The sequence below is a fragment of the Prosopis cineraria genome, unplaced genomic scaffold (genome assembly GCF_029017545.1).
Source record: "Prosopis cineraria cultivar Desert tree isolate PC_DT_omini unplaced genomic scaffold, ASM2901754v1 PC2, whole genome shotgun sequence".
NCBI classification, from domain to species: Eukaryota; Viridiplantae; Streptophyta; class Magnoliopsida; order Fabales; family Fabaceae; genus Prosopis; species Prosopis cineraria.
Genome location: NW_026555333.1, coordinates 43,380,438 through 43,393,896, shown reverse-complemented (window position 1 = coordinate 43,393,896; position 13,459 = coordinate 43,380,438). Strand labels below are relative to the sequence as shown.

At 34.8% G+C, this 13,459-nt stretch overlaps 1 protein-coding gene and 1 non-coding gene across 3 annotated transcripts; both read right to left on the bottom strand.

Annotated features, from left to right (window-relative positions):
* Positions 1 to 15: 15 nt before the first annotated feature.
* On the bottom strand, positions 16 to 87 carry TRNAE-UUC (transfer RNA glutamic acid (anticodon UUC)). Its single transcript has one exon. It is a non-coding gene; the product is annotated as a tRNA-Glu (tRNA).
* Positions 88 to 2,337: 2,250 nt separating this feature from the next.
* On the bottom strand, positions 2,338 to 12,058 carry LOC129302479 (PH, RCC1 and FYVE domains-containing protein 1). Of its 2 annotated transcripts, XM_054941401.1 has the most exons (10): positions 11,790 to 12,058; positions 11,382 to 11,646; positions 9,728 to 9,814; positions 9,147 to 9,236; positions 8,498 to 8,578; positions 8,151 to 8,345; positions 5,908 to 8,046; positions 4,719 to 4,865; positions 3,415 to 3,800; positions 2,338 to 2,959 (listed from the first exon to the last, which is right to left on the bottom strand). In XM_054941401.1, exons 2-10 carry the CDS (start codon positions 11,448 to 11,450, stop codon positions 2,827 to 2,829), a joined length of 3,327 nt encoding a protein of 1,108 aa, XP_054797376.1. In that variant the 5' UTR covers positions 11,451 to 11,646; positions 11,790 to 12,058; the 3' UTR covers positions 2,338 to 2,826. The 2 variants fall into 2 exon arrangements, with proteins under 2 accessions (XP_054797376.1, XP_054797375.1); XM_054941400.1 differs by having other exon boundaries at positions 11,382 to 12,058.
* Positions 12,059 to 13,459: the final 1,401 nt, after the last annotated feature.

Below are 13,459 nucleotides of genomic sequence, written 5' to 3'. Positions count from 1 at the left end.
TGGGTAAAAAAAAGATCCCGTTGCCGGGAATCGAACCCGGGTCTCCTGGGTGAAAGCCAGATATCCTAACCGCTGGACGACAACGGAGTTTGCTGAGAGATGTTACGATAATTAAATTATACCTATTCATTCTCATTGTCATATTCATTCTTAAGTGGCAATTTTATATTTTTTTTTTATTTTTTAGGTGTATAATTTTCAGATTAACTAACATTCAAACTTAAATTTTATTGATGATAGAGGCGCCACGCTATTTGTAAATATTGAAGAAAAACATTACATCAAAAAAATAAACTGATTAATTTGAGAGTAAAATTATGCTTTAATCCTTTTATTTTTCTTTTACAGTCAGCCATGTATGTCTTATGTAAAAGTACTTCAATCAAACACCATGAAAAATTATATTTTTTGAACTATAAAAATAATTAACAGTTTTCTCCCAAAATACGTTAACTAAGAAATAGATTTATTCATTCAATTTAATTACTTATCAAAATTCAATTGAAGTGGTGATAATATATTTAGTTCAATTATATTTAAAATTAAATTCTTTTCGCATTTCCAGTTTAAATTAAAGGAAGAGTATATCACCCGGGGGGGGGGGGGGGCTCTTATCTCCATCACCTTACTCTTTTGAAATCTCCTAGAATCCATTTATAAGAACTTCTGGTTTGATTTCTCTTTTTACCTAATTATATTTTGCAATATATCTTAATTCTTTTTTTTTTTGCCAGAATAGAGCATAATTCAATCTTATTATTTTATTTAATATTTTGGCTTAATATTACAAAATATTAAGTTTTATTAGGTTTTATTTTTATCAAGTTTTATATTATCAAATCTTATATTATACTCTTTTTATCATCATGAATCCCCACCTCCATATTTTACTTTATTTTTATTTTTACCAAAGAAAACAAAAGTATTCAAACAACACAAGTGATTCACAAAATAAGAGTCTGCTAACTCCTAATTAAATAAGGATATGTCTCTAGCCAATTCTTAATCCCTTTTGATTCACTAGATTTTTTGAGAGAATCATATACAAGTCCCACACAAAATAATTAATTATTACAAGATTAATTATTTTGTGTAAAACTTCAATGTAATTCTCCCAATTTTTTTATAATAGAAACAGCCAAGCTAACAAATTGACATAGTGAGCAAGGTTTATGATGTTTCACTAGAAGGGAATTTTTATTTTAACAGCTTGATAAAGTGAGCAATATTTGCACTAGGAGGGCATTGGCTTATTAAAAATTCACTATGATAAAAAAAAAAAAAATAACCTCTCAAACAATGTGCCAATGATCAATGGATTCAATTGCATTTCTGCAGCAAACCACAAACTCAGATCCAGAAGCATCCATACCCACAAAAACATTCAATAATTCAATTAACGAAGTTTATTTCCCCCCTTGATGGATGATGATCCTATGATGTTCTATTCTATTCAAGTCTATTGCTTTATCTTCAGTGACGCTTGCTTGTATTGGTTGAATGCTTGGAGATTACTGCTACAGTTGATTTAAAAACTCTCATAAACTTGCATTCAATGAGGGTCTCAAATCCTCTTACCCAATAAATATTTCACATGGTATTACACAGGTTGCCAATTAAACCAAACAGTTGTTGAAGATATTAAAATTAGATATTAAAAAAAAAATACCAAATCACAACTCTATTTTTACTATACTACTTTTTAACCATAATATAAGTCACTTTTTAAAAGCATTCTTTAATCCAAAATATAAAATATGGGATAAATTTTATATTCATTTTCCATTTACATTCCTTATTTTTTTATTCATTATCTTTAAATACCCCATATTTAAAAACTATGCACGTAACTAAAAAGCATAAATGAAAAGATATAAACAATTTTTTTTAAAAAAAATAAGGTTTCACCTAAATTTTTTTTATGGTAGCATGAATTTGTTAACAATAACTAATACTGTGATTCAAAGAAAGAATTATGCACCACATCTTAATCCGACAATTCATACGATTGCCAGAAAAATAAAAAATTGTTATATTGCATCATCACAACACCATTTAACTCATCATTTCATTTATTTATGATCAAATATAAGTTCTCAACCATTGATAAAATCATACGACTACAAAATAAGCACTCACTCGAAGGGAGAATTTGGAACACTTGATAGAATCCAAATCCCCCTTACACAGTCTCTTGCTTCCCACTCTTATAATTTCTCCTCTTATTATTACTCAATTATAAGTTCCAAGATATGCTTTGGATTGAGTATGGACTACCTTTACGTTCTGCTATATTATAAATGAGGGACCTTGCAAGATCAATCACGCAACCATCAATTTCTCCATCAAGAGCTGCAAGTGTCAAATTATCTCCCAGGTAAACAATACTAATTGCAAGAGCTATGGGGAACCAACACACACATAACCACGTTTAAATCAAGAACCACCCCTCCTAGGACCGAGGGAACTTATGAACAGTATAGAAGGGGGAAAGAATTAGCAAATGCATTTGCTTATGAAATTTACACTGCAGCTACTTTCAACAAGAGCCAGCAACCTACTAAGAATTTACATTTCTATCCCTCAACCCCCACACAAGGTACATATAGGGAAAAAAATGGAAAGTGAAATCAATTTTAGAAAGGGGAAAAGAAGGGGGAGAAATTACAGAATCACAATCAAATCCCTATTCTTTCCTATCATGCCAAACTTAGCTTCCTTCTAGGCCTTATAATAGATGGAAGCTGAATGTACTTGATCAGTGCAATCTTCCTGTAAATCAGAGCCAAAATGTCGAAAAGAAAATCTCATATACAGACTGTTATGTCAATGAGCCAGATCCTCGCTCCCCACACCAACGGCAGATTTGTCAACCATGCGCACGTTGTATTGTTCATACACACGTGCACGATTCTCGGCCCACCATTGTTCTGCCTGTTTTTCACTAAACCGCTTTCGACTGCATTCAACAGTGTAAAGGTTAAAATATGTAAGAGACATTGTATCAAACACAAGCCAAAAAGTGAGGATGAGGGGGTCAGTAACATAGCAAGCACTCCTGGTACAGGTACTCCTAACGGAGATAATCATTCCTCTCTATATTCCAGCTAAACTGCTACATAAATTAGTTTCTTGATGCTAAAGATTAAATACAGAGCAATAGGCTTCTTTGTCTTATACACAACATGATACAAGTCACTCATCCATGCTAGAAAGCCTAAATAAGTTACGGCACCATTTTTTTTTTTTTTTAATTGCCTTATGGAGGCTCAACTGATATTAAAATCAAGCGATAATTGAATAAGGACCGTTTTTTAGTATGCATAAATACCATGACCACATTTTACATGACCAATTTCCTGATTGAGTCCTGCAAATTTACATGGAAACATTACCCCACAATGGAATCCATACCTGAAACGAACTCTCTTCAGATCTATTACACCTCCTGGTAGGGAAGTAAGTGTGATATATACACCAGGTTCATCCTGCTCAACCCATTCATTCTCATTACGAGATTCACCTTCCTTCGTTCTGCTTCCATTTCTATTTGATGCATCCGACTGGCTCTGTTTATTGTGACCTTGAATGCGGTTATTGATGGTGCTTGATCCATTTGACAGTAACTGATTGTTTGATCCTGTCAAGTCCGGTTCTAGATTAGTAGCCTGGATATTCAATCGCTCAACAGAAGCATTGCCGACTTCATTGGAACCAGGACTGGAACTAAAAGAAGCGAGAGAAGGTGATTTGACGTTCCTTGCTGCTCCAACAGGTAGCCTCTCAGCCATTTCCTTCAACTATTCAGTGTAATATACAAAGAAACATAGGATCAGTTAGACTTGTTCAATCAAAGCCCAATATAAACTCTGATCTCTTGTCAATTTATTTCTTGAAAAACAAATTCAAAATCTGCTTGCACAGCTCATGAAACATTATTTCTCAACCTGTGAAGTGCACTTTATTCAAAATACAACAATTAGTATTTTCATCAGAACAAAGACATGGTTACCACTAAAGTCTCCAGATGACCAGATCAGGATATATTTTAAGTTATTTAAGAAAGCTATCTTCGCCAAAGAGGCAAAGTAAATGCTCTGAACAAATTCATACTTAAAAAACGAAGTTGGAGTCTCAGAACTACATAAAATACTACCGTAATACCCACTCTTCCAAACAATGTCCTTATTCCAGAGTACTCTAACTTAAAACACAAATTAAACACATGCTCAAGGTGCATTATCATCTTCCCAATAATATATTTTGAGACGATGGATTGAAACATAAAACAAACATAGCTAGCTTCTCCGAGTCATCATGAGATGTTTCTTCAATCAAATATATTTGAATAAGAATATAACGGTTTCAAATTACAATACAATCATTTGCTATAAAAAAATTACAAGACTCTTAAAACTGATAAGTTACAATCTATAACATAAAAAATTCCACACAAACAAGTAGACTCTCAAGTTGGTGTTTGTGTATCAATATGAGCTATTGTTTGTAATGAAGGTCAAATTGTTTGGAGTGTTTTCCAAGACTATAATTAGCAATAATAACTTTTACTGCTAGGGTTGTGTTATGGTCTGTGGAACAAAATCTGCTGAACTACTTAAAATTTTGACTTCAATCAGAACAATCATAGCAACAGAATCACATTAGATACAAAATTTATATACTACCACACTACTTTACATTACTAATACCCATCCTACCTGAGCAGTAAGTGACTTAATCACTTCCTTTGCTGCCTTACATTTAGCAGTTTCTTCACCAGCAATGGCTATAGCTTCTTTCAGCTGTTTAGTAGTTCTTTCTAGCTCAATTTCTTGAAGTTGAGCTTGGCGAGTCAGATTTTCCACCTAAAAGAAATGCCAGACAACCACGTGAATCAACCACCATCAAGTAATCAAGCATTCAAAAAAGAAAAGAGGGGATCCCCTCAAACACACAGAACCCATGCATCAAACAGTCAACTATATACCTTAAAAGACTAAATGTTGAGCAACTTATTAAAAGTAATTGATTGAACCATCCAAACCAAAAAGGTAAAGCAAAATTCCCATTGTTAATTTTGTATATCTAGTTGGACTCTACGAACCATGGAACTTGTTAGCTTAGATATGAGCACATTGGAATACAGAATCTCCTTTCCTGGCATCATTGTTCGCATATTGGAATGACAATTTTTAGCTTGCATCACAGAATCTGACAGCCCCAAACATTAACAAAACCAGATACTCTTTCCTTTTTGGATGATTGTCCATCTTTTACTCCCTCCAGACCACAATATTTGTTATTGTTAACTAATTCACATTTTATGAAAAAAATTAGTTGAAACCTTATTTTCCTAAAAAGGTCCACATCTTTCCATTTAAGCCCTTGAGTTTTCTCTAGTAACGCATGCATAGTCTTCATACATAGAGCATTTAAAGACAGAATTTTTTAAAAAAAAAAAGAGCAAAGGTATAAGTGGCGAAAAAAAAATCTTAACATTTATCAAATGCCCTATATTTTGGACCAAGGGATGCTTCTAGAAAGCAACTTATATTGTAGTGCAAAGGGAGTATCTTTTAACAGAAATGATCTAAGATGAACAGGTCACAACATAAACAGGTAGTGCTTTCTTTGGAAAATAAAAGAAAATACATTTCACTAAAAACAATCCATGTGAAAAGGAAGGAATTGACACAACTCCATTCTTGCCTACGCTTCCACATGGTACCCAGTTAATTTTTTTCTGACACTATTTACATTGATGAGAAACATATCCAATGTCAAATCAACATGACTAAGTCCATATGAGAGAGTGGAACTCGTAAGCCCATAAATATAAAGATTCTATACTAATATTATTTTAGGCAGGAAAGGGAATGCTGTCAATGAATTACTAAAACAAATTACCTGCGCTCTTAATTTAACAACCTCCTGACTGAGGCTATCATTTGTCCTCTTAACATCATCCACCACAATCTTTGGGGAAGTAAGTCCCCCTAGTGTTGGGGTTGGAGTAGTTGAACGAGGCGGACTTGGCCGTCTGGAAATGGGGGATGTTGCTCGAGAAACAATTCTAGATCCAGGAACAGAAGCTGAAAAGAACTTCTTCGACGATCCAAAAACAGGATTGAAAGATTTAGAAATATTCAATGCTCCCCACTGGGAGCCTCCATTTGGAGCAGGTGAGACACGACTACTGTTGAATTCCAATTTCTTGTTTTTCTTTGAAGACCTGCTTTCCACTTGCTTCAAGGATTCCATTGAAGCGAATCTTGCAGGATGATTACGAGATCTTGAATCCAACTTATCATCTTTATCAATAAACTCCAACGATCCCTGATTGATACTTCCTCTTCTGCTCACAGAAGAATGTGATGAAGAATCAGTTTCAATAGCTTTTTTTAGCTTATTGAAACAATTGTCACAGACACGATAAGGTTTGTTGGGATTTGGTGCCATTGAAGCTTTAAGAGACTTCTTACTGCTACATGAATGACAAAAAACAAGTCCACAATTATAACAATTGTGACGTTTTCTTTTAAAATTAAATGGCAGGCGGCAACCAGAACACATGGACTGGTCAACACCAGAGACCCATTTATGAAGACAGATAGCTGCAGTAAAATTAGTACCACAAGCAATACTTTTGACTTGCTTGTCTTTAAGAGCCTCTACTAATGTTGGGGTATTTCTATCATCTGTATCCCCATGGCCTAAACGTCCATTTGCACCCTTGCCCCAAGTGTAAACTTCAGTCCTCGAAGTTAGAACTGCAACATGATATGCACCACAAGCTATCTCCTCCACAAAACTCTTTGAGAGCTTTCCTTCAACACGTGTTGGTAGTTTCCCATCAACTTGGGGATTTCCCAGCTGACCATAGACAGGACTACCCATTGCATAAACATGGCCTTGTGTAGTAAGTGCAACAGTCAGACTATGTCCGCAAGCAACTTGACAAAAGTTGGGATCAACAAGAGCTGCAACACAGGTAGGAACAAGTTTTGCTTCCTTATCACCATGCCCAAGTCGACCCTTGTCTCCATCACCCCAAGTAAACAGCTTCCCTGAAGAGCAATTGCTGGAACTTGAATTTCCAACCATGACTTCCACCACAGCAGCAGTATGCCAAACGCCACAGGCAGCACGCACAGTACGAAGTCCCTTAAGGGACTCTACTTCCCTTGGTATTGAAACACTTTTTCGGTCCCCATGACCTAGAACACCAAATGTACCATCACCAAAAGTAAACAATTGCCCAGAAGAGGTTACAACTGCAGTATGCCATGGTCCACATGAGATAGATGAAACATGCATGCCCTCCAAGGGTCCATTTACTCTTTTGGGGACCCAGTGGCTCACTTGATTTCCATGCCCAAGGAGACCATAATTGTAGGTGCCATCACCCCATGTATAAAGATCACCAGAAAGTGTCACGGCACATGTATGATACTCCCCACAAGCAACAAGCTCAATATTTGTATTACTTAGAGCTTCTACAAGCTTTGGATGAAGAACATCACAATCAACACCATGACCAAGCCTTCCTCCTGATTCTTCACCCCATGAAAAAATTTCCCCTTGCTTAGTCACTAAGGCTGCATGCCGTCCACCACAAGCAATATTCTGCACGTCAAGTACTACTGCAGATTCCAAGGCTTTGGGCAATAGAGAATCCATTTTCACACCTAAACAACTACCAACTCGCTGAGTCCCACCGCCCAAAACACCATCACCCGTGCTTTCTCCCCAAATGAAGACATCTCCTAATGCATCACCATCATCATGACCAGAGCCTTGGCTGGAAGAACTGACAGCACTAGAAAGACTAACTCTAAAAGCATCCATAGGCATTGTCCTCATATGGCCATGTACACTATCAGATCCTCCTGATGACACAGAGTGGACTGAACCGCTAGCAGAATCTGGAGGGAAGAATCCCTTTGGAGGAACAGCATACAGAATCACATCAGATAATGCTTTATCCAAACCATTCTTAGGGGGACTCTCATAAGGGCTATGAAGACGAAGGTGATCTCCACTATCCTGAATAAAGCAATGAAAATACTCTAAATAAAAAATCTATAATGTTGACCAAAATGAAGTTATGCAAGGAAAAAATGGAAAGGAGCGCACATATATAGTAATACCTTCTGTAAGCTTTCATTACTACCAAATGGAGAACTTAAGGGAGAACTTCTTCTAGTGTATGTTCGAGGACTATTAGCTTCGGAAGGAATACCATCACTTCTTGATTCTGTTCTCCACTTCCGGTGATGGCTGCGCGATATTAATGCTTTCAAACCACTGAACCAAACTTCAGCCTCATCTTTATCTTTGCAAATCTAGTTAAAAATAATCAAATCACCCATTTGTATTAAACTTTTACAAACAAAATAACTTGATACCATTCAGTGTACCAATGACATTCTGCAAAACAAAGCAGCAGGCCAGAAGCAGCTGATAAATCAAAGGAGGTGAATGAACAAAGCCATACCAAGTCCAGTGACCTATCATTGTAGATAAGAGAAAATGACTGGTATTCCTTTTCTGGCCGTGGATATCTTTGAAAGATTGGCTGCGAGTAGGATCAATGTTTAATCAGTCACGACAGCAGATGCCCAGGGACAAAGAAAGAACTAGGAATATATTTAAATTAGACACCCCTGTACAAGCTCACCAGGAAATCATGTGCAATGTCATTTAATAAATGACAACTAATTAGATTAAGAATAACTGGAGAGCAAATAAAATAAGTAAGCATATATAAATCCTTGAAAGAAACAGCACATTTATGGCCAATAGAATCTTCACACAAGGGGGTGAGGGTAACAAAACCATGACCACAGAAAATTACTCTCAGGAAAAATACCACAAATATTTAAAAATATTAAATATAGCATCCAACAGTTTCCATTAGAGTAAAGACCTATCAGCATTGGAGCACATGAGGGATCATATTCAAAAGAGTTCACACGGATGATGCATATAGAATTAACCAAACAAATAAGAACGAAATAATAGCACAAAACATCTCGTGAGAAAAAGAGAAAAGCAATTGTCACAAGGAGTTCTAACAATTTCTGTCTAAATTTGAAGCAGCAAAATAGTATCAACAAATTCCTTCTTCAATCTACAGCACTTACTGTGCGCTGTCCAGAGATGATTCTGGACACGTGGCTAAGTTTAAGGTGTTTCTCCTCCTTCCCTGAGAACCATATTAAAACAGATTCATCCTGAAAGCAAAGCAAAAATAATAAATTACTTTCAACTTTTAGAAGCAGGAAAACATATCAATCAACTTCATGATGGGATCAACTAATGTATTCACCTACAGCAAAATAAATTGCCAGCAAGACTACTGTAACAATGATGATCATAGTGATATTATTAAGTAATGAAAAGGCAAACATTAATGCCATATACAGCAAAGTTTCATGTGGTTAATAAGGTTAAAAATGTTTACAATTTTTCATAAGTTATTTGAAAACTCGTGATGTAAATTGGAGTCACTGCCTTGGCAGATTTGGCAAGGCAAGCTTCCTTCAGTTGAAATTGCACAGCAATAACAGTTTTTCAGCTTCACATTTCAACTAGCCTCTAAATACTTCATAAGAGGTCAAAGACCATCGTGATTTCCCTTAAGAAATTCACACTGCTTAAATAACAATGCAGATAAACTTTTACAAGGACTAATTTACATCTATAGGGGAAACATCAAACTCACATTTGAAAGGCGGAAGGGACAAAACTTGGGCTTCCCCCTTCTTCCATACTTGAGCAAGTAAGCCCCTTTCTTTAAGGCGGTAATGGCCTGCATATAAGATGAATAGAGGACCTAAGTCAGCATATACAACGCATTTAATTATGAAAAACATTTACAGCTAATAGAACCTAGCACATAATTTAGAAATCTAACAAAAAAATGAGGGAGTAGAGAACCAATGGCATCGTGTCAAAGTTCTATACACCCCATCCCAATGCAACAATAGACTTAAAGCACATCAACTTTTGTAAAGATGTCATCATGTAAAATACCACAATGAGACAACATGGACAATCTATATGTACGATTTTCTTATTTACCGATTAATCTGGAGAAAATAATGGTACATTCTATTTCTTTGAAGCGTTTTAAATGAAAAAAGATAAAAACCCTCAAAAAGAGAATCCAATCAAATAAACTGATCCAACAAATATTAGACTAAAATAATTAAACATCTCAATGACAAATTTAACCAGGCAGCTAAAGGACAATAGGCCAGTCAACATCTCACGTAAACATAGAAAATATTTAGCATTTCTTTCTCTCTCCTCCAGAAAACTCTGGTGAAGGTTACTCACTTAAGCAAGTTCCTATCTCTAACCTGATTTACCACAAAAAGCATAAAAACATAAAGTGCCCTTCCTGTTCTATATCTCCTATTATATTTCGCTTAGCATTGTATAGAGCCTGATGAGGTTTGCATAACTTGTAGGATTTAAATAGCACTCCACCACAATTTCACATACCCAAAGGTCCTAATTTAACATCTTACAGTATACTAGCATCTATTCCTTTTTCTTAAGCTTAACCGTTGGTAGCCATCATTTCCATTGACTGGACTGGAAGTCAGTTTGTCTTCTTTTACTTGCCATTCGTCATTCGGTATACTGGGATTTATTCCTTTCTTTAAGCATAACCGTGTAGCCAACATTTCCATTGACTGAAATTGACTGAACTTGATGTCAGTTCGTTTTTTTTCCCTTGGCATCACTGCAAGATTCTTTTTTTTTTTTTTTGGATAAGAACGGAAATCAGATGGACAAACATGAACAGTGGTGTTAAATGTCTCTTTGGCAAGATAGTGTAATCAAAGATTTTGCGAATGAGTGGTTTAATAACTAGACAGTTATTTACATGAATGTGAAACTGTTGGCCCCAGAGAAAATCAACCAATTATCAACAAATTCCCTATTCCCAAACACCTTAAAATCGTAATATTCAGAAAGTTGCAAAACAATGCCTCAATAATGAGCATAATAACAACTTTCTTCTTCTTCATGCAAAGAAAAGAAAAAAAGCTATGATAACAATACCAATAAGACCACTCTCACCAGAGCTCAAAAGGTTACAGGTACTCGCACATCTTGGGATTGTAAAAAAATAAAAATAAAAATTAGCGAGCAGAAAGGCAAATCACTACGTAAGTTGGATATCTACCAAATCCTACTTGTCCTTTATCCCATAACCTATAAAGATAAAACATTGCTTATTGTGCCAAAAACAGCACAATCTAAAAGCAAACAGTGCTCTAGAATCAAATATCCAGAAATATCTGTTTCAACACGGTAATGTGGAATTCAGGAAAGTTTCCAAAGAAATGGACAACCATAGATACCTGTTCAGTGTCTCTTTCCACAGGACCAGTTTTGTTAAGATCCGACATCATTCTATCAGTCCGCGACATTACCCAAACAAAAAGCACTATTAATCACTATTCCCCAATCTAAGCAACAGTCTTGCAGTCACCCATTTTCATAACCAAGCCCTTCCATTCATCAATTCATACAAGAACTCCTCAAAACCCCTAGTAAACGCCCAATTGCAGCGCTCCAACAGCTCAAAATCTTCACCATCCCGCAAATCCAACATGATATTCCCTCCTGCTGAACAACAATTCGCTGGATTAAAATTCCATTATGCACTCACCACACCAAAACAATGCTTCCGAACTGTATGCGGCCAAGCACAGTGAAAACTCAAGGGCCGTCCAAAGTGAACTTCGACACTATGTAACAAAGAAAACCTGTTAGGTTACGAAGGCAAACCGATCGACAAATGAGGGACAAGTTTCATGGATTCCGGCAATTGAAAGGTCACTGAGCTCAGGTCAGTGTGGCAAAACGGAAAATCGGACTGAGAAAGTGCGGGAAATAAAATGGCAAAATCTAGGGAAGCATGATCTGATTATCGTTGCAGGAGAGAGAGAAAGTGAAGAGAAGAGAGAGGGGAAAGCATGGAAGAATTATAAAAGAATAAAAATTCCGCCGTCTATGGCTGAGATGAGAAGAGAAGGGAGAGAACTGAAAACAGAAATAAGCAAAATGTAAAAAAGTGAAGGCTCAGGGAAAATTGCCCAAAATGTTGCCCAAATTTTCGAGATTGACACTTTGCTTTTTTTTCTTTCTTTCTTTCTTTCTTTTTTTCTTTAAATTATTTGTTGGTCAGAAAATCCAAAACACGAGGGGGAAATAATAAAGCGAAATCTCATGCAAGGCCCACTCAAAGAATACAATTTCTTTGAAAGTCCAGGATTATGATATTCCTCTACAAATCCAAAGACTCCAAGTTTTGCTAAAATAACCTAGTTACTAGTTAGTGAAAATGCTTCAAGTGTAAACACACATGGACTAGTAGGAATAAATAAAGTTTTTGTTGTAAACAATAAAATTTTTCTCGTTAAGTATGGATCTTCTATTATTTAATTTCTTCAATTAACTTGTAAATTTTCTTCTCCTCAAATACAAATGTAGACTCACATAAATTCTTATTAATCCTTCTGTTATTAATTTCTTCAATTAAACATGTGATTTTTTTTTTGATAGCAAATGTGAACCCATATGAATTGTTGTGAATATACGAACTTTTCGTTTTAAATAATTGGATTGTTCTTATTATTTTACAAACATTTTATTATTTTTTTTTCATTAACTTGTAAATTTTCTTAAGTACAAGTGTAAATCCACATGGACTGTTGTGAATAAATGAACTTTTTATTATAAATAATTAGACTTTTTTATTTATAAATTTTCTATTATTATTTATTAATTTTATTTAGTTAACTTAAAAAATTTTCATATATAAGTGTAAACTTACATGAACTCTATAAATAAATAAAATTCTTGTTATAAATAATTATAGTTTTATTGTTATTCTTAGACTTTTAATTGTTAATTTCCCTTGAACAATTACTTATTAAGAATAGTTCAACCTTTTTACACCCAAAACAATTTCACTCGAAACATTTGGGCTTGTAAAAGAAATTATGTTTATTAAATGAGTTTTATATGCGATTCTCCCAATAATAAACAAAAAGTGACTGATTTTTACGTGTTTAAACTTCATAGAAATAATATAATATTTACTCTCTAATTATTTTTTAATTATCAATTTAATCTTTAAACTTTGACTTAATAAAACTCAATCATATAAATAATTGAATTAAAAAAATTTAAATTGTATTGAGTTAAAAAATTATAAAAATTAAATTGTTCTAAGTCAAAAAAATATGAAAAATTACTATAAATCTAAATTCAGGGTTTGAATTAATAATTAAAAATAAATTTTGAAAGCAAAAGCTATATTTCCTGAATAATTATTAATCAGTGAACTGACCCCATCTTTTTTCTCTTCCCGTCTCCTCATTTCCCGTTGCAATGGAAGATCAGATTCAGCTAAAATAGAAGTTTGTCGATT